The following is a 22,072-nucleotide window of genomic DNA, read 5'->3' as shown; positions in this document are numbered from 1 at the left end:
TATCTATCTATCTATCTATCTATCTATCTATCTATCTATCTATCTATATTTATAGCTATAGCTATACCTATATCTATATATACATACATATAATTTTTTCCCTCCAACTACCCTAATACTGACAAAGGTCTCATGAGTTACAAATATCATCTTTCCATACAGGAATGTAAACAGTTCAACCTTAATAAGTCTCTTTTGATTTCTCTTTCCTGTTTACCTCCTCATGTTCCACTTGAGTCTTGCATTTGAAAGTCAAATTTTCTATTCAGCTCTGGTCTTTTCATCAAGAATGCTTGAAAGTCCTCTATTTCACTGAATGACCATTTTTTCCCCTGAAGGATTATACTCAGTTTTGTTGGGTAGGTGACTCTTGGTTGTAATCCTATCTCCTTTGCCCTCTGGAATATTATATTCCATGCCCTGTGGTCCCTTAATGTAGAAGTTGTTAAATCTTGTGTTATCCTGATTGTGTTTCCACAGTACTTGAATTGTTTCTTTCTGGCTGCTTGTAATATTTTTTCTTGACCTGGGAACTCTGGAATTTGGCTACAATATTCCTAGGAGCTTTCCTTTGGGGATCTCTTTCAGGAGGAGATTGGTGGATTCTTTCAACTTCTATTGTGCCCTCTGGTTCTAAAATGTCAGGACAGTTTTCCTTGATAATTTCTTGAAAGATGATGTCTAGGCTCTTTTTTTGATTGTGGCTTTCAGATAGTCCAATAATTTTTAAATTCTCTCTCCTGAATCTATTTTCCAGGTCAGTTGTTTTTCCAATGAGATATTTCACATTGTTTTCTCATTTTTCATTCTTTTGGATTTGTTTTACAGTGTCTTGATTTCTCATAAAGTCACTAGCTTCCAATTGCTCTATTCTAATTTTTAAGGAAGTATTTTCTTCTGTAATCTTTTGGACTTCCTTTTCCATTTGACCAATTTTGCTTTTTAGGGCATTCTTCTCCTCATTGGCTTTTTGAACCTCTTTTGCCATTTGGGTTAGGCCATTTTTCAAGGTGTTATTTTCTTCAGTATTTTTTTGGGTCTCCTTTAGCAAGCTGTTGACTTGTTTTTCATGATTTTCTTGCATCACTCTCATTTCTCTTCCCAATTTTTCCTCTACTTCTCTTCCTTGCTACTCAAAATCTCTTTTGAGCTCTTCCAAGACCCGGGACCAATTCATATTTTTCTTGGAGGCTTTGGATGTAGGAGCTTTGACTTTGTTGTCTTCTTCTAGTTGTATGTTTTGATCTTCTTTGTCAACAAAGTAAGATAATATAGTCTGACTCTTTTTGCGCTGTTTACTCATAATCCCGGCCAATTACTTGAGTTTTAAACTCTTTATTAAGGTAAGAGTCTGCTTCCAATGTGGAGAATGTACTGTCCCAAGCTTTGGGGGTTTGTACAGCTGTTTTCAGAGGTACTTCTAAAGACCTGTAAATTTTCAGTTCTTCCAAAGTGGTATGATAAGGGGCGGGGTGTTTCCTCTCCACAGCCACAACAAGCTCCACCAAGCCAGCACCCTTCCTCGCCCCAGGACTGCCCCTCAGAACTATGACCCAGATCCAAGCACAGGCAAAGCAAGAGATTCCTGCCTCAGCACCGGCAAAGAGATCCCTGTAATCCCCCTCTGATCAGTCACTCGATTCCCCCTCAGTCTGTAGGCTGGGAGCTCAGGAGGCAGCTGCTGCCCCAGAGGCCACGCTAGGGACTTGCGGCTGAGACCTAGCTCCTCTCTCACCCACAGTCACAGACTTTTCCCACTGACCTTCTAAGCTGTCTTTGGCATTCGTGGGTTTTGAGTTCTGGAAACCGCCACAGTTGCCCGTGATTCAGTCCTCTGATGCCTGCTCTAGGTTTGCTGCGGCCTGCGTGCCCATGCCAAACTGTGCTCCTCTCCCCGTCCAGCGCGATATACCTTTCTGATCAACCATCCAGGTTGAATTGGGCTTTTTTGGAGGGGTTTGGGGGAGAGCTCAAGCAAGTCATTTCTTTCACTCTGCCATCTTGGCTTCATCCCCGGATTTGTAATTTCATTAAAGTAAATATTCCCTTTAAACATATGGATCACAATCCATCCATTCCTGTCCATCCTGTATGACTCTTACCCATGTCCTTCCACAGGTTTCTCTCAGTGATTTTCCCAATGTACTAGGGGCCTTCAAAATTTTCTCTCCACACTATGAATGGAGAATATGGACCATCCATTTTTTATCTCTCTCTTTTTGTTGAATAATAAGGGACAGCTAAAGTGCTTACTGATACCAAATAATTTATGGGAGTACAAGGCAACTCTGACCTACCTGGGTTAAAGAATGCACTCCATCAACAGGCAGATGAAACCCCATTCCCAGAGTTTTGATAACCACCAGAATATTTAATAAGTTTTCCCTGGAAAAAATAGAAGAGATTTCAAAGTCAAGTACATGTATTATATTCATGTTCAACAAAGGTTCATTGTGGTACCCCTTTAAATGTGGGATGTTGGAGAACAGGACTGGTACTCCTAACTGTCAATAGCAAACAGTGTAACTGTATAATATTAGAGTATTGCCAAACATAATTGTTTTTTCTTAGGCTCATGATTGACTTATAGTGTGCTTGGATTTGTAGAATGATTTTTTTTTTAAAGATAACATTTATAGAGCACTTTAAGGTTTATAAAGTGCTTTACATGTTACCTTATTTGAAATTTTCAACAATCCTGGGAAGTAGTTGCTATCATTATACCTATTTTATAGAGGAGGAAACTGAGGAATAAAGGTTTAATGACTTGCCAAGATCACATAGGTACTCAGTGTCTCAGATAGGATTTGAACTCAGATCTTCAACTTTATCACTCTATCTATTGTGCCAACTAGCTGCTTTGTTACAATGGGCTTCTACTGACTTACTTCAATGCTTCAAAAATCTTTGCTTTTGTCAGCATGAGTTCTCCTTCACCAGACATAAAACCTATTGGATGGCCTTCAAGAGTTCCTGTAGCCAAAAAAAGTCCATTGACCTGGACTGGTGAAAAGTCTCTTTGAACCCAGGAAGGCTATTGCTCAGGCAACAGGTTTATAGTTCTTGAGTGGGCCCAGTACTTTCTGGCTTGGTAAGATTTGCCAAAATTTTGCTAGCATGGCCTTCAAGAACCCAGGGTTACCTCCATGTCGTGAAGGCTACTAAAGTAGGTTATGGTAGGCCCATGATTTGATTTCTAATATATCCAAATATGCATAATGGTAAACTTTTAAAAATAAAATTCTAGAGTATTTAAACATAAAAAAAATAAACCTTATGAAACTTCCCTCTCTCCTCTGATATAGTCTAGTACAAGGACTTGTCACCTCATACCTAGACTACAGCCATAGCCTTCTGATTGGTCCTTCCACTACAAGTGTTTCCCTACTTTTGTCTATCCTCCTCCACTCAGCTAGCAGAGTGATATTCCTAAAGTGCTGGTATGACCCCATCATTGCCGCCCAACCCTGGTCAAATAAACTCCAGTGGCTCCCCATTACCTCCAGTATCAAACATAAAATCCTCTGTTTGACCTTTCATTTCTTTTCCAGTTTTCTTACACTTTACTCCCCACCATTTTATGATCCAGTCACACTGGCCTCTGTTGTTTATTACACAAGATGCTCCATATCTCAACGCCATGGATTTTCACCAGCTGTTTCATTTTCCTGGAATGTTCTTCTTCCTGTCTTCCTTCATGTCTTAGCTCAAATTTTGCTTTTTGCAAGAGGCTTCTCCTGGTCCCCCAAAGTGCTCCTGCCATCTACACTGAATATATCCTTTATCTACATAGTTGTTTCCATGTTATCTTCTCCATTTGAATGCAAACTCTTTGGGGACAGGTACTGTTTTTGCCTTTCTTTTTATCGCTAGGACTTAGCACAGTGTCTGGCATATAGTAAGTGACTAATAAATGCTTGATGACTTAGGTGTGTGCCTACATAAAATTAAAGCTTGTTCTTGAAATCAAATCTTGGTCAAACTCAATCACCTCAAAGATTCCTTTTTTGCACAGAAGAGAACATAGAAATATTTTGTTTCAGAATATTACCTCTTCAAAACCTTGTGAATAATTTGTAGGTGATTGGAATTAAGCCATTGAACACCACCAACAACTAATATAGTCTGGTCTGTGTTCTCAAGGGGATATGATCTGCAATCCAGAAAGAAAAAAAAATCACATATGTTGCTTTAAAACAGATGGTAAACATTTGAACAGAACTGCATTACATTTCATTGAACCATATCTGGCATCCTGATCAGAAGACCCGCTTGTCATTTCCTACTATTTCTCAGCCACATCATTGGGAGCCTGAGCTTTTCAGCACATTTGGCAGAGAGTATGTAACAGTGACTAATTAAAGCTGCCAGTCAGATATATCTGTTACCGGGGAGGACACCACCAAGTCAATATATCAAGGCTTTATTGTACCTCTGCAAAAGTTGTTCAAGAGCTTTTTCAAATGTTGGCCTTTGTGAAACACTGATCCAGAATTGGGGATAATAGGAGTAACTGATGAATGTTCTGCCATTGTTGACATTGTAGTATGATTTAATGCTGTGCACTTTCTGCCATTCCTGCAGGGTTTCGTTGACTCTTTCAATCAGATAATACATTATTCCTCTGTTGGTTGAATCTCCAATGAAAAGGACCTTAAAATTAAAAACAGAAAAACATGAATTTTCAGATCTGATGTTTATGTGGCATTCTGTAAACAACTCCAAATTACAAAGTTCTCTCACAACTCATAAAAACGTGTGTCTAGTAACAAAGCCAAAAGAACACTTGTGTTTAGATGTTTTTAATGTTTTGGAGCTGTGACTTTATCCCTCCTCTCCTCTCCTTCCTTCCTTCAGATCTTCAACTTCCTTCCTTCCTTCTTTTCTTTCTTCCTTCCTCCCTCTCTTCCTCCTTTCCTCTCTCCCTTTTTTCCTTCCTTTCTTCTTTCCTTCCTTGCTTTCTTCTTTCCTTCCTTTCTTTCTGGTTAAAGTTAGATCAACAAAGAGGTTCCTGAGACTAAAGTCAAATATTATTACACATTTTGCTTGCAATTATTTTGCATTTCTATGCCAGGGGCCATAAGCTTCCAGAGACTATCACAAAAAATTCCCTTAAGCCCTCAAACAGTTAATAGGTATAAAATACAATAACTTTAGGCTATACATGTAGAAACTGATACATAAAAAATATGCATTTACTCCTGCTTCCCCTTACCCATATCATTCAGAAGTGAAAAGGGACAAATATATTAAATTTCTGGAATCCCAGGTCCATATTTCATGTCCTAGATCTGCATGTCTTTTATCTGAGCTTTGCTAAGAGTTCTGTCATTGAAACAGAGAAGTGACAAGAATAGAAAGGATACTCATTTACAATGGTCATACCCTGACCCTACTATTTCTGCAGAGTTTCAAGAAGTATGGAAGCTTTGGCTTAGAACAATATGAGAGGAAAGAGAGAAAAGAGATTATCTATTTTTTGTGTGTGTGAGGCAATGGGGGTTAAGTGACTTGCCCAGGGTCACACAGGTAGTAAGTGTCAAGTGTCTGGGTTGGATTTGAACTCAGGTCCTCCTGACTCTAGGGCCCATACTCTATCATACTGCACCACATTGCTGCCCCCGAGATTATCTATCTTTGAGAAGTCCTTTCTGCCAAGATACTTCCCCATTTAATTTTTCAATGAGTGGTTAAAAGTGTGTGGATTCAAGAAGAAAAGGCCTCAATTCTACTCAGTTACCACTGCCATTAGTGGTGAAGCTCTTACATTATGGAAATGTTGAGTTTCTCTAAACTCTGATTTTTTTTAGGTAATTTCACCTTAATTTAATAGAACAACACAATCTAATTTCACAGAACCTAAGAGCAGAAATATCAGGGATCATCTAGTCTAACTCATATCTGATTCCAAATCCATTTTAAAATATGGGCAATGGGAGGTAATCCATCCTCTGCTTGACAGCCTCCAATAAGGGAAAATCTACTACCTCTCATGACAACTCATTCCACTTTGGAATATCTCTTAATAATTAAGATGTGTTCTTTTTCAACAGGTCTAAGTCTGCCTCTTTGTACCTTCCATTCATTTTCTTCCACTTCTGTCCTCAGGGGCCAAGAAGAAAATGTCTAATCCCTATCCCACATGACAATCCTTCAAATATTTGAAGACAGCTATCATACTTTTCTCTTCTCTAGGCTCACACAGTAAAGATCCATGGAGTGATCCATTTGAAACATAACACCAAACTGAAATCAACTTGTGAATGTCTACTTTTTGGGTCTTGTGATTGAAGCGTCTTAAATTCATCCAATTCTATTATTGACTAGTTAGTGTATCTCATCCATAATCATGGCATGAGAAATTCTGTCAAATGTTTTGCTGGAATCTAAATTTATGTATAGTATACAGCATTCCCCTGATCATTGGCCTCCATTAAAATATTACTCCAGTGCCTCCTCATGGCATAGAGGTGATCATGGGTTCTCCTATCAATCTGGAGCTACGAAAAATGTGAGTCTGATGATGTGCTATATGTATGTTAAGGACTAGCTTATCTAGGTTAGGCTAGCCAACACACTTCAAGCCTCATCAACTCTCAAAGACCCTCAACTTTCCGTAGAGGGGCTGAGATCTGTGTCAGCAAAGGGAATTCCTACTTCTTTGAGATCATGGGTTTGAAATCAAGGGCTATTTTCTTTCAGTCCAGCTCACTTGATATTTTCTTTCAGTGCAACTATGAGAAGGCTGTTTCCAAAAGGACTGCTTAAATATATATAAAAATGTTTGTTTTGGATGGAAATATTATAGTAAAAAAAACTAGAATACAAATGCAACTGTGATTTTTGAGATTTATTATACTAGAGGAAAAGTAGTTTCATTAGAGATTAATCAGTCTCCATCAGAAAGATCTTAAGATTTTAGTATTTCAACTAATTTATGCAATAGAACAATACAATGTGATTCTGAATATTCAAGTGACTCTTCCTATCTATATAAAAGTCTTCATGTTTTAAACTTTGAATTAAAAAAACAATTTGTAGCTAATTCATTTTAAAGGCCACATCCTGTATTTAAAAGATCAAATAGCCATAATGGATGACCTTAGAAGACTGGTCTGACAGTTTTTCGTTAATAATCCTTATCCCCTTCCAGTTAGAAGTAAAAATTATTACTTTAAACATCCATGCTCATTTTTCTCTTATGCAAGCTTCTGAATACTCCAAAATGTAACTGCTAAGAAACCCCAATATATTAAGATTATGAAGAAAATGTTGTATTTATTAACTGTATTTGTATCTACTTCCCTCCTCCCCCCAGTTTTCCCATTTCCCATAAATAGTAGCTTAATTTAGCTAAGAGGGAGTAAGTATACTATGTGTTCCATCATAGACCTGGAAGAGACTATAGTGTGGATATCACTTAATTCAATGTTTTCATTTTACAAATGAGGAAACTGAGGACTAGAGATGTTTAGTGACTTGACCCAGCTTTTATAGACTAAATAGCAGAATTCAACACCAGGATCCAAACCCACGTCTAAAGTCAATGCTTTTACCACTATAGCATAAGCTTCTCTGGAGATAACTTCTTCCAAACTTGGTTGGACTGGTTCTTGGCCAGTGGACCCATAGCTCATTACTGAGTCCATATCTGAAGCCTTTCCAGCTTGATAGGACCTTTTGGATCTTACATTTCAGTTTGCACTATAGCCCTTAGGGACCCCAGGGTCATCTATTTGCCACAATGAAGCAGTAGAGTAGGATTTTCATGAAGGATAACAACAACCACAACTATTCTCTCAACCTTGTTATCCATGTTGGGGGGGGGGGGAAGCAATAATTCCACCAATGGTAATGTACAATGGGGCCTTGAGACCACTACAGTAGTTGTGAGGATCTTTCAGAAATTCAGGAACACTTGCCACTTAGACCCTGGTGATATGACTGATTGGGTTAGCATCTTGGCCAGTGTTGTGAAACTGATCCTACGTATCCAAGAAATTGATGGCATAGGGTTGCAGACTGGCACTACTCAAATTATTGTGACGAATAAATTTGACATGGAGGACAGTAGAATGAGTGGCACTCAGTGTTCTATTGGCACAAGAAGGAAAGATATAATGGGGACAAATAAGAAATACTAATACCATATCCAACCTACTAGAAATGCTTCAGTGCTGATGACACCGTCTGTTAAAGAAGGCAAAGCAGGAAAATAAATGTAAGGGAATTAAGGCATGAATATTTTCATTCTGCACAAGTATTATGTCATAGCAAAACTAGAAACAGATATCTTTAGTTGTAGGCAAGGGTTTCATACTGCTTTTTGTCAATAGCACTCTCAGCTCTAAATCACATAGCAGCATATTACCAACCAATGGATGACAATTAAAAACACAAATAAAAATGAACTTCATCCTTAAGCCTGGATTGGGCAAAATGAAAAATGAAAGCAAGGAGTTACCAGAATCTAAGGAGGGAAAAGCTGAAGAACATGGATATTCAGGTTCAGAACACTGAAAATCTTCATTTAATGCAAACTCCAGAAAGAAATACTTGATAATGAGACATAAGACTGATTCTACCTTTCTTACTATAAGGAATAATATATGACACCTCCAAATATAGGCCAATTTATGTGTTTGTGTATTGTATGAAAAGAATTCACGTCTTTTATTACTAAAACTTCTATAAATACATGCAAAAATAAAATACAGGCTGAAGACCAAAAAAGACATAGCCAAAAGCCCCAAAGGTATAAAGAATAACAGTATAGCTTCAATAATTATTGAATAAGTTTTGAAAATGATCTAACATTTATACTGTCATTGTTGATTATCACAAAATCTTTGATTTAATTTTTCATTCATATACTGCAAATTTATAAAGTAGGTCCAAGAACAGTAAAAGCATTGGAATATTTGATGTTCACATGGAGCACTGTTTTCTATTTAGAATACCTCACCAACACAATATTATAAAGAATAAATAAAAGCTAGTATTTTTCCCCCCAGGGAGACAGTTAAAACCCACTATGGTTCTGCTTATTCTTAGATCCATTATCATCTCTTAAAGAGATGTTGGTTGGTTTCCAAGTTAAAGATGAAGTCAAACCAAAACATCTTATTAACTTACTTGATGTATATGGATGCCATCAAGCTATATGGTTCTACTGAAGACAATGCATTAATCAGCTCTTTCGTCTTGTGGACTCTTCCACCAATATTAAAAAATTTTTTTGGACTCAACAAGTGCAAAATTCTTAAGTATGCCAAGGAAAGACAATGTCTGAAGAATCTGAACTTGAATCTGGGAGTCATATTGAATCCACAGAAGAAGGCAACACCTACAAATACCTTGGTATCTTCCAGGCAAGACATACTATCGTACATAAAGAAATCAAAGAGACGGCTACGGCCAAATATGTTGACACACCTACTGGCATACTAAAATCAAAGTTAAATGGGAAGAACATGCTTTAAAACAATTAACACCTACACAATACCAGTCATTGTACACTGCTACAAATGTAAAATAGATCATAAAAGCTTCGTAAAATATCCTCACAAAACACTGTATAATATTAATGAAACACAGAGCTCATAATCCTAAGGCAACTTTAGAAAGATTAATACTTCCTTGCCAAAACAAACTGATAAACATTCTCAAAGCACATGTATAAATACCTTTGAGAACAAGCATCATTGGACTTAGCAAACGTAACCAAAAGTAGTATTCTTCTGACTGAAGCCAATGGACCAGTTATGATCCATGAATAGGTCAAAAGGCTCTCCAGAGATGGGCAGTAACCATTGGAAATCAGCCAACAATGTGTTGACAAAAAAGCAATGAGCAAATGACCGGACCTTGCAGATTTTTTTTTTGAAACAGAAGAATTTATGATGGCAATTCAAGACCACTAGAGATTACAGAAGGGTTGTTCTTAGGAAGACAAGACTTAGCGATCAAAGTAGATTATTCAAGGAAAAGGTAGAAATGGTGAAACACATAACAGTAGGCAGTAAACATTCAGCACTTAATAAATATGTATCAAGACATGTCCTGGTGGCTAGAAGGATGTAGAAGCTATTTTTCATGGACTGCCAGATGACCAATCCCCATACTATCAATTAATCAGTTGCTAAATATAAAAGAAGTGTGGTCTTTTGTCCCAGGACCATTTCTAACTGAGCCCCAGTGAAAAAGATAAGAATGAAATAACTCAAATGGATTCGTGATTTCACTAATTCAAGAGTTTCTTCCAAAGATGCAAATTACAACCCATCTGTTCCTGCCTATCTTGTGCAACTCTCACCCGTGTCCTATAAAGAGTTCATTACAGAAGGTCCAACCACTACACCGGAGGCCTCCCTCATTTTCTTCCAACTTTACAAGAGAACCAATGGAGCCCTCTGGTCACATGCTTGCTATCTATCATTCCCTCGTTCTGTGAGGCCAGCTTATTTTCTCTTTCCGTTACATAATTCTTTGACAACTTCCTGTACACGAGGTTCCTCATTGGTTACATGTTGCTTTTTGCCCGATTATATACACAATGAACCTTTCCATTGCCTTCTGTGTGATGTTTAGTTTTCATTCTCTAGGGTAATAAAATGCTTATATTGAATAATATTTGGATTTGTGAAGCACTTTTCTTAAGAAATATAACACAATACAACGCCCTTTTTGCTTCCCTAAGATTTTCTCTATACTATACCCTTTGCTGTGGAGTCTCAATCAGAGCAGAATCTCTTTACAAAGTGGTCCCAGTCCATCTACTACCAAAGTGATCTTGATGAAGATTTTTTTTCTTTTCTTGTCTGATATAGTAGGACACTGGCCTCCGAGCTATTCCTTGTAAGAAAACCCATCAGCACTACGGGTCTAGATACCTGTAAGCACTTCCCCAGAAAACACTCTCAATTGGTCAAGATAAAGGATGGGGTATCAGAAATGGGTCATTTAAGTTACGGGCTATTACATTAATAGGCTAATCATCTATGACGCAAGGTTATGCCTACTTATTAGACAGAAATAGTTCTCGCTGGGAAAATAAGAAAAGGAATAGTGATAACGGTGAAATTTTGAGTCTATTACTGCATTTTTATTATCTCAAGTATCTCTTTTTGATACTGACAATTTTGGGTCTGAGCTAAAATGGGGGAACCTCCTTTCTGAGCTCCCCCAACACAGTCCTCTATAACAACTTTAAAGAAAAGAGCCTAAACAAATTCTGAGTGGAAAAACAAAAAAAAAAAAAATCAGAGCAAGACATGTTTCTAACCCAGGGCAACAGTCTAGAGGAAGATAGAAAGAGAGGAAATCCCAGGTATGGTCCTTGAAGGTAGCAGCAGTAAGAGGGAGACAGTGGCATTAGGAGCACCCAACATCCAGGGAAGATAAGGGGATTAAACACCTGGCCAGAAAGAGATTCCAGAAGACCCCTGTGCTAGAATTGGGTGTAGGATCAAGTTTCATTTTATAGCTGTCACCCATTATCCATTTCTGAGTTACAGTTCCTGGGCAGAGAGGAAGAGAGTTATGGTTGCATCCTACTTGTGTAAGGACCAGAGTATACACTAGGAGTATATAGACTAGGAGACCCCTCTCTAGATCTTATCACTCTGGAAGCACAAAAAACTTACAGTCCCCCAGACCTAGCAGTGAAAACAACAGAAGGACATAGAAGACTGAAGTTCAGGTCAATTACTCCCCTGCATCCCTAAGAGAGCAGATCCCAACTTTAACATGAAGTCTAAAGTCAAATAGGCTGGAAAAATGAGCAAACAACAACAACAAAAAAGAACCTGAACATAAAAAGCTACTATGGAAGAAGGGAACCTCAAGACAGAAACTTGGAAGATGACGCTGGCTTAAAAACATCTACATGCAAAGCCTCAAAGAAAAATGCAGATTAGACACAAGTCCAATAAGAATTCCCAGAAGAGCTAAAGAAAGAGATTTAAAAAAAAAAAGTGCAAAAAGCATGACAGAAGTCTGGTGAGAAATTAACTTTTCCTTTGCAAGAGGTTAGCCATTGTAGTTGTGAACATAATGCAGCAGAGTACTTTCACTTTTAATATAATACTTACTATATGCAAAATGCATTCCTCAATTATGCATTTTAATTAGGTTAGGTCAAAGCTTAATGAATGCTTTGAGACTAAAAACAATGAAGAATTGTATAGTGTCCATCCAAATATCTCCCCTCTTCTTTTACACACACGTATGAAATTTGCTTAAAGAAAACAAACATGCAACACTATGTTCAGTTCTTTTGCAGCTTGCAACAAGCATGTTTTTGTACATCCCCAACCTATCCAATCTGGCTGCAAGTTTAACTGATATGTGTGTTGATATGATGTAAAGGTTTTATCACAATAGCCCTGTGAGAGGGGATATAAGTATTTTTATCCTGATTTTACAGAGGAGCAAATTGGCTCAGAGAACTTAAGTAATTTGACTATGATTACACAGTAAGTGTCAGCATAGGGAGTTCAACCTAGGTCTCTCCTGACTCCAAACACAATTCTGTTTTCACTATGCCCTGCTGCCTTTATTTTAGGGAGAGGAATTGGGAGGAGTTCTTACTGTGATTTCAGGAAACTGTTGGTAGAGAAATTTCCTACACCAATGCAGATAATCAATTCTTCTAAGCCTTCTAGTCTTTGAGAATTGCCTGGAAATACTGAGATTAATTGTATTAGTGGTCATGTGACCAGTGTCTTTTAGGGGCCAAACTTGAAGCCAGATCTTCTGTCACCAAGGGCAATACTTTATCTACTATTTCCTGCCACCTAGAAATATAAATACACACACACACACACACACACACACACACACACACACACATATATGCGTATGTGTATATATTTTAAATAAAGTCATATCATGCATAACTCACTCTTTTTTTGGTAAAAGATTAGTGCAAAACCAAAATAAAAAGGACCCCAATAACATTCAAATATTTGAATTGACAGGCAATAATGACTTATATAATCATAGAACTCCCTTAGTAGTCAAAGAGTATTATAAATTAAGTACACTTCAAAAAAATTAAACATCTTTAAGTCTAAGACACAACTTCACCTGAAAACATTACTTAGAAAATTTAAGTTACAGTTCCTGTTTTAACAGCTGAGTTGTAAGTCCTTCAACAAATATTGCCTTTTCATATTTCCTGTTCTTAATTGCACTCTTCTCCTCGATATTTTATTACAGGTCTAAACTCTGAGCTGTATTTTCAACTGACAAACAAAATAAACGTTGGTGGAAAAATCACTTATGTCAGGCTCGTGAGTGTTTCCAATGGTAAGATTAGTTACCATGTTTCTAAACTACTTCCCTTGTGGTGTCTCATACTGTGTAACAATATTATATTTGATAAATTCTCATAAATATCTAATTCAGAACTCATTAGTCAGCTAGCCATCGGGATTCTACGCAAACAGATGTGTCAGAGAATAAAGTTTTCAAAATATTTATTATCACTGACTCCCATATTGATAGAATTCACTTTCAGATGTTTGAGTTTCTATAGTAAAGAAACTTCAAACATAATACATCACCTTTGTTTTAGTAAAGTTTAAATGAAGTGACACAAAGAATACTTGAAAAACACTAACTGAAAATCCTCTAACCAGAAATTTTCCCCAATCTTTCCATCACAGGTCAGTTTCCTGTTCATGATGCTTGAAATATGGTCCTATGGCTGATTAACCATGCTAGCACACCATAACATGGAAATATGGTTCCTTATGAGTGCTCTAGGGAATTCACACCCTTTTCCAAGAGTCAACTAATTTGTATCTAATTCTTTCACCACAGGTGGTCCTAAAAATCCCAAGGCACAGATCAAACAAATTTCACACTCACCAAAATAAATACACAAGTAAAAAACAAAACAAAACAAAACAAAAACATAAAAAAAGGGAATGAAGAAGAAAAAGGAAATTCATTTAGAAAGAACCAATACTTAGTTTAAAGAAAAGAATTTGTAACAGCCTTCTAACAAGGTTGGAGAATATGTTTTCTTAGCTTATAGCGAATGAGAATTTTAAGAAAAAGGAAACTGCCTTCCCCTCTCTCATATCTTTACAAACTCCTTGGAGAAAAATGTGATGGGGACAACAAACAGACCTGTGAGTTCACTGGCATATTGATTACTCTGCTCTGCCCTGCCCTACCTTGTGGTTGTTTATTCTTGTCTGACTCTTCTTGACCTCATGGATCATATTGCCCATGGGGGTTTTCTTGGCAAAGATATTGTAATTGGTTTGCCATTTCCTTCTCCAGTGGATTAAAGCAAACAGGATTAAGTGACTTGCCCAGGGTCACACAGCTAGTGAGTATCTGAGGCCAGATTTGAACTCAGGTGTTCCTGACTCTAGGCCCAAGACTCTATTGAACTATCTAGCTGCCTCCTAACGCCACACTACATCACACTACACCAAACCATTCTTGGAAGAGGATTTTCTCTTGGCAGAGAAACAGAAACATTTTAAAACACTCATAGCTTATACTTTGATTTAAACTACAATTAAAAAGCGAATGGTTGCCTTTTCTAGCCTAACATATTTGTGGTATTTGTGGCAGTTATCACAGAATCAACAGTAGAATGAAAACCTCCAGTACAAAAAAGATCCTTGAGGGCAGGGATAACACCAGAGAATCCATCTCTTTTTGAGGGAGATCTTCTTTCGGTGAGATCTAATTGTTAGGAGGTATCGATTTTTATTTCACTGTCACAGACTCGACTTTTCCACATTCTTAAGTGCATCAGACTAGTCAGGTTGCCTCAAAAAAAGTGATAATGTTAGTGATTAAAAATACAAGAATACCTTGCTTTACATAGCAGATGTGTTCTCAAACAATGTGAGTATAAACGGATGTTTTCTATATTGAATCATATTTTAAATGCACTACTACAGAATTATAATTAATGGAAATTTCTTGGTTAATATGTTCATAAAGCAAATAATTGTGCCTTGACTTACCTGTTTCATGACTCAGAAATTCTAGTCAAGATACTTCTTTTTTTAAACATTAAACATTTATATTTAAGTATTTTCCCCATGTATAGTCTATGTCTACACATATGGCAATGGAACCCCATATATAGTCTGTGTCTACACATGTGGCAGTGGAACTGTTTTCAGAATGATTCTGACTATAATCTTGGTTAAACTAATTCATCTGGTTTTCCTACATGGCTATGGGTGTAACTATTCTTTATGCTGCAGAGATGAACCAGACTGATAGCTTTACTGAAAGTTCTAGCTAGAACTTAGACACAAAGTACCATCACCATTCCATAATGATGAAAGCATCATCACTAACAAACATTTATGTGTCCTTGGCACATGCCAGGCAGATTGCCATATAGGTGAGTGATCCTCAAAGGACAAGCTCTCTGTTCACAAAGAGCTTACAGTAAAAGAGATAACTCTAATAAAAGTACGTTATATAATAAGATGTTTTAAAATAAAATATTAATGCTTTGTCTGCTAGTTTGCTGTTAAATTATAATTTTTATGTTTATTTCCCCTGTGGAATTAGTAGGTGATTCCTAGGAGCATTTGGCTCAGTGTGACTAGGTCTAATTCCTATTGAATTCAGGAGACTTTGGCCACAAGAGAAGAGAGTTTCGAGATATTTATGAAGGAAGTAGTCCATGGTAGACAAAGAGAAGCTTGAATGCGGCATCAATTCTAACAACAGGACAGCTAGGTGGCACAGTGGATACAGTGCTGGGCCTAGAGTCAGGAAGACTCATCTTCCTGAGTTCAAATCTGGCCTCAGACACTTACTAGCTGTGTAACCTTGAGAAAATAACCCTGTTTGCCTCAGTTTCCCCATCTGTAAAATGAGCTAGAGAAAGAAATGGCAAACCACTCTAGTATTTTTGCTAAGAAAACCCAAATGGGGCCACGAAGAATTAGACACAACTGAAATGACTGAACAACAATAATTCTTACAACATTCTTTAGAGATAAACAGAGCCAGTTGTTATTTGTATTTTGAAGATCAGGATATTTAGGAACAGAGGTTAAACTTGGCCCGATCTCATAACAAATAGAGGAAGGAATCAAAATAAGAACTCAGAAATCTTGGAATCAAATATAGTGGTCTAGCCACCACATATACCATATATGATACTCAGCTTTTTCAGTATCATTTATTTTATTGAAATTTTTTTTTGGCATTTGGGTAAAGTATATATCTCTCTTGTTTTTCTTACTTCAGTCAGACTAATTAGCATGTACAGTACTTAACATGTGAGTATTTCCAGTACTTGGTGATTTCAAGTGTGTATCATAAATCCAGTTTATGCAATACTTTTATTTACTCTATATGAATGGCTATTTTATTCACATACATCGTCATCAGTCTATTCACCATCCATACTCACATGTGGTAGGAGTGACCAGGAGAACCCTTGATCAACTTTATGAGTCCCCTAATCCTTTTGATGAGATTACAAGGCATGGACTTTTGGAGGAGAGGGTACTTCCAAGGCAACTAGATGTACATTCCAGTCCCTAGCTAAAATGACAGAGTGAACTGCTGGTTATTCCCCAGTGATTGGAGTTGAGTCAAATATGGTCAGAGATTTCTCCAATAAGACTCCACTCCCCTTGCTCTCAGTTGACAATCATTCAGTGCAGCCCAGCTAGGGTCCAGAGCTCGTTCCGCGGGAGGTCTCATTCAAACAAAGGTAATCTCAGCAAGTAATTTGGAGAGGCTCATCACATCGGGTAGGGGTTCTTCTTTCACCCTTGCTACACACTAGCATGTAGTACCTAGCCAAAGTAAGCATCTTGCCATTTGCCCTGCAACTGCCAATTTCTCTCTATAGGCATATCTTGTTTTATTGTGCTTTGCAGAAATTATATTTTTTTAAACAAATAAATTGAAGGTTTGTCATGGAGCAAGTCTATTGGCACCATTTTTCCAATGGCACTCACTCACGTCATGTCTTTGTGTCACATTTTGGTAATTCTTGCAGTATTTCAAACTTTTTCATTATTATTATATATGTTATAGTGACCTGTGATCAGTGATCTTTGATGTTCCCATTGTAATTATTTCGGGCTCCATGTACCATGCCTGTAGAAAGTGGAGAACTTAATAAATGTTTTGTGTGTTCTGACTGTCCCACTGACTAGCTGTTCCCCCATCTCTCTCTCTCTCTCTCTCCCCTTGGGCCTCCCTATTCCCTAAGGCACAAAAACAGTGAAGAATATCGCATAAACTTAGTTGACAAAGTAGTAGCAGGGTTTGAGAAGATGACTCCAATTTTGAAAGAAGTTCTACTATGGGCAAAATGCTACCAAACAGCAATGCCTACTACAGAGAAATCTCTTGTGAAAGGAAGAGTCAATTGATGTGGCAAACTTCATTACTGTCTTATTTTAAGAAATTGCCACAGCCACCCCAACCTTCAGCAACCACTACCCTGCTCAGTCAGCAGCCATCAGCATTGAGGCAAGACCCTCCATCAGCAAAAAGATTATGATTTGCTGAAGGCTCAGATGATGGTTAGCATTTTTAGCAATAAAGTACTTTAAAATTAAGGTATATACATTTTTTTTAGACATAATGCTATTGCACACTTAATGGACTACAGTATAGTGTAAACATGACTTTTACATGCACTGGGAAACTAAAAAATTCATGTGACTTATTTTATTGCAGTATTTGCTTTATTGTGATAGACTGGAACCAAACTCACAATATCTCTGAGATATGCCTACACTAGGAACAGCAACCCTTCGGGCAAGGACCCCTGAAAATCCTGCCCATTTTACCCACAATGACTTAAACTTCTGTGACTCACACTGGAGTGGAGATAGCTGGATCGAATGACTACTTACCCATACTGTCATGTACATTTTCATCTTTATACTTACATACGGCAGAGGTGATCAGGACTCACTTCGGACTCCTATATCTAGCTGGTTTCAGAAAGACAAGGCCAATGCTTCCTCCTATCCAGCCGTCTAACCAGGGTAGTAGAGCCTAGCTGATGTGGGCATCTTACTTACAGTCCTGCTGCTGCTACTACCTCCCTTCCCTCCATTCCTCTCTCCATTTTTTACATCTGGCATAGGGAATGAGACTCTATATTAATGAAACCTGTAGTGAGTGAGCAAATGCTTTCTACCAAGCCTTAGAGGGTTGTGTAGAGAACTTTGAAATTCTTTTGTCTAAGTCATTTGTCCAAGGTCACATAGCTAGTATGTGTCAGAGGTGGGATTTGAATATAAGTCATACTGGCTTTGAAGCTACCTTTCTATGCCCTACACTATTTTGGTTCTTGCTCAGAAAGCAGTAATCAAATCAATATTACCACTGTTACTGGAAAGGCTTAGGCAACCAACCTACTTCCCTATAGTTCTACTCACAATCACATTGACTGACTGGAGCAAGACCCATCTTCCTAGATGTTGTATTTCCATTACTTCACTCACACTAAGGGCCAGTCAAACTAACTCACTTGTTGTCCCTCCTGCATGCCACCTCTCTGCTTTTGCACAGGCTTTCCCTTGTGACTAGAATGTATTCCCTCTTTACCTCTACCTTTTAGGATACCTAGCTTCCCTCAAAGCTTAGCTCAAGCACCACCTTCTGTTGTTCTCATTGTCGTTCATTTGTTTCAGTCGTGTCAAACTCTTTTTGACCCCAATTGGGGTTTTCTTGGCAAAGATATTGGAGTGGTTTACCTTTTCCTTCTCCAGCTCACTTGACAGATGAGGAAACTGAGGCAAGCAAGATTAAGTGACTTGCCCAGGGTCACATAGCTAGTAAGTGTCTGAGGCTGGATTTGAATTCAGGAATTGCTGACCCCAGCCCCTGCGCTCTATCCACTGTGCCACCTAGCACCACCTTCAACATGAAGCCTTTTTTGACTCTATATCTATGCTAGTGCTCCATCCCCTTGAAATTTCCTTATATTCACTTTGTTTATGTAACCCAGGTTTTAAGCTTTCAGTCTTTTGTGTGTTTCTGTTTAGAAATGTTTCTGGGATCAGTGGGGAGACAACCATCTATGATTAATGTGAGGAGTTAAAGATGGCTCAAGACATTTGGAAAGATATTCTTTATTTCATCTTCAAGAGAGATACATGTGGTTCTAGACCTTTTTTTAGGGAAAGACCAGTGGAAATAGGGAGAAGATTTGCAAATCAGGAGAATGTAGACAAAGAAGCTGGCACCTCACTATGTCCCTGATTTTCAACTTGCCTCCCTAGAGACTTTGGGGAATTTCCCCTTAGATGAGATGAGACTCTCTTGCTTGGCAGAGTAAGGGCCTTCCTCATGTTCAGTTTTCTCATCGGCAGATGACATACATCTAAGGTTCCTGCCAGGTCTAGATCTATGATTCTATGAACATTTTTGGGTGACATGCTCAGTTTCTAAAGATAGGAAATTTCATATGCTTCAAAGAATAGTCACCGCTATGATTTTCCTAACTTCCTCAACCATAATCTGCTGTAATACCACATCTATTATATTTCTCCTATTTTAAATGAAGAAGGCTAGTCAAAGAGAAAGTTATTCCAGTTTCTTCCCTACCCATCCTAATTATGTCTAAAAAACTACTCCCTCAAATTTCTGTTTAATCTAATGTCACATACTATTTGTGAAGGACATACACAGTAGGTAAGATGAAAGGACATTTTGTATGATCATACATTGGATTTCTGTAAGCTTTTCTGCGCTCGAATTACTGAAAAAAGCTAATTCTTCCTCACTTAGGACACCAAATGACCAGCTTATAATATCAATAAACCAATCTTATAAATAATCCCCCCAAATTTATTTTAGCCAAGAGCTTCAATCTATGAATAGCAGACTCATAATATTAAAGATAGAAATAACTTTTCACCAGAAGTCAGCAAACTTTGCTCTGTAGGCCAAATCTGGCTTGACACCTATTTTAAATGCACTCTGCAATGTAGTCATACTAGTCCTTTTGTCCAATCTCTTCATTTTACAGATGAAGAAACTGATGTCCAGAGAGGTTTTAGCTGGTTTATTATTCAAAGTCACTCACCTAATTATGACATATCTGACACTGTCTCATGCCAAGGTAACTCATAAGTAATAACAATAACAACAGCTAGCATTTATATAGTGCTTTAAGGTTTACAAATATTTTACATATATTATCTCATTTGATCTTTATAACAACCAAGTAGAAAAATAATCTTGCCTTTCTAGTTCCTCTCTCTCTCTCTGTCTCTCTCTCTCTTTCTCTCTCTGTCTCGCTTTGTCTTTCTCTGTGTCTGTCTGTCTGTCTGTCTGTCTCTCTTTATTTCTCCTTCCCTCCCTCCTAATAACTCTCCAAGAGTCAGGAGAAAAGAGGCAGAATGAAAAGAATGTAATTCAAGGGCTATTTAACCTTTGAATTGCAAAAAGCAAAAAGTCAAATTATAAAACTGACTCTACTCTGTTGAATTTTTCTTTATAACATACCTGAAGTATTATGTGAAGCCAGATGTTATTTTTTTCTCATTTTATAGATAAATAAATTGACCCTTGTCAATTTTTGAAGTGATTTTCTCACAATCACACAGGACACCAGTGGTCTGAATGCCAAATCTAATTGCTCTCAAATATATTGTTCCCATGGAATTTGCTTGATAATTCTATAACCCAAGGTCTTGCTTAAGTTTTTGGAAAAACTTTGGGAAAATCCTAAATGTAGCCATGGCAATTTCCTTTTTTTCTATACATTTTAAAAATTAAATTTTTTGTTGCATTTTAATTTCTGAACTGTCTCCCTCCCTCTTCACCCTGCACGGAAGAAGACTATATACATATATATACACATATATATATGTGTGTGCGTATGTGTGTGTGTGTGTGTGTGTGTATATATATATGTATGTATAGATAGATCGATATATATGTATAAAACCATACTATGCATACTTCTGTTTATTGGTTCTTTCTCCAGAGATGGATAGCATCTTTCTTCACAGGTCCTTTGTAGTTGAGTTATACACTCAGAATAGCTTAGTCATTCATAGTTATTCTTCAAACAATATTGCTGCTACTGTACACAATGTTCTCTTGGTTCTGCTCACATAGACCATGGCCATTTCCAATGTCTTCAGTACTACATTTCTAGAATTTTGGGGTTGTGTTGTCTGTGTGGATGATTGTGGATGACTTAGCAAATAGCTGCTACTCGTCTCCACCACCAGCAAGGATGAGGTCACCCTGTGTTTTGGTCTTCTGGTTGAAATTTGGGGTCTTTGGATTGAGGCCGGCAGAAAATGCAATGGTGATGGTGGGTCCCAAATCACTTTTTTACTTATCATTTTTCAAGCTATTTGCTCTCAGTGATGAGGACAGGTTTGCAGTACCAATCTCTTTTCTCTTCATGTGTCAAAAGGGATTTTGAGTGTTAATTAAGTTTCCAACTTTCTAAGTAAAGGATATCTTAGAAACAATTGAAAATACCATGTTCATCTCATTAAAAAAAAACTGAGTGTGGAGAAGGATGTATTACTTACTTTAGGTTAATATGCATCTCAGTCTGTGTGCCCGATTCACTAATTAGAGATGTCTGTCAAATGCTACACAGTCAAAGCATGCCTATCAAGAGGAGTGTATTTCCAAGAAACCAGCTTAGAAGCCTCACTAAAGGAAAATTCAGCCTAGTGAGGTCCATGCGAGACCTGCCCAGGAATGTGAAAGAAGATCAGTAAGGTTAGTATGTAAGAGCAGTGCCATGCATTCAGTATATCATAGTAGAAATGAGACTCACAAGTGGAACCATGTGGTTTCTTATGCTGAACTACAGATGTCAGTTTTAATAGCAGTGTCTACTGTAGCTACAGTTGATAAACTCAGTTGCTCCATGCTGCCAATTGCTAGTTTACGTGGCAAGCTCCCACAATTGATTTCATGCTGAAATGACAGTGTGGAAATAGAGCAGTTGGGAGGTGGGCTGCAGTTTCAATATCAGCCCGTGACTGGCAACAAAAGCTTAAATTCCAAATCACTGAAAAAAATGGGTCAGGAATTTTTAAGGATGTCTTATGATAACGTATACATA

At 37.6% G+C, this 22,072-nt stretch overlaps 1 protein-coding gene across 3 annotated transcripts in view; it reads right to left on the bottom strand.

Annotated features, from left to right (window-relative positions):
• CPED1 (cadherin like and PC-esterase domain containing 1) overlaps positions 1-22,072 on the bottom strand; it is a 407,972-nt gene that overhangs the window by 28,127 nt on the left and 357,773 nt on the right. For 2 of the 3 annotated variants that reach the window (XM_027855149.1, XM_027855150.1), the window contains exons 20-22: positions 4,433-4,653; positions 4,052-4,153; positions 2,298-2,385 (exon numbers count right to left, since the gene is read on the bottom strand). In XM_027855149.1, coding sequence (XP_027710950.1) covers positions 2,298-2,385; positions 4,052-4,153; positions 4,433-4,653 — 411 coding nt within the window. Of the gene's footprint in view, positions 1-2,297; positions 2,386-4,051; positions 4,154-4,432; positions 4,654-21,527; positions 21,693-22,072 lie in introns of those variants that run through there. The other variant, XR_003568539.1, reaches the window with a different exon arrangement.

This window comes from Vombatus ursinus, unplaced genomic scaffold (genome assembly GCF_900497805.2).
Source record: "Vombatus ursinus unplaced genomic scaffold, bare-nosed wombat genome assembly UNPS02010788.1, whole genome shotgun sequence".
Classification (NCBI taxonomy): domain Eukaryota; kingdom Metazoa; phylum Chordata; class Mammalia; order Diprotodontia; family Vombatidae; genus Vombatus; species Vombatus ursinus.
This window is presented reverse-complemented; position numbering and strand designations above follow the sequence as displayed.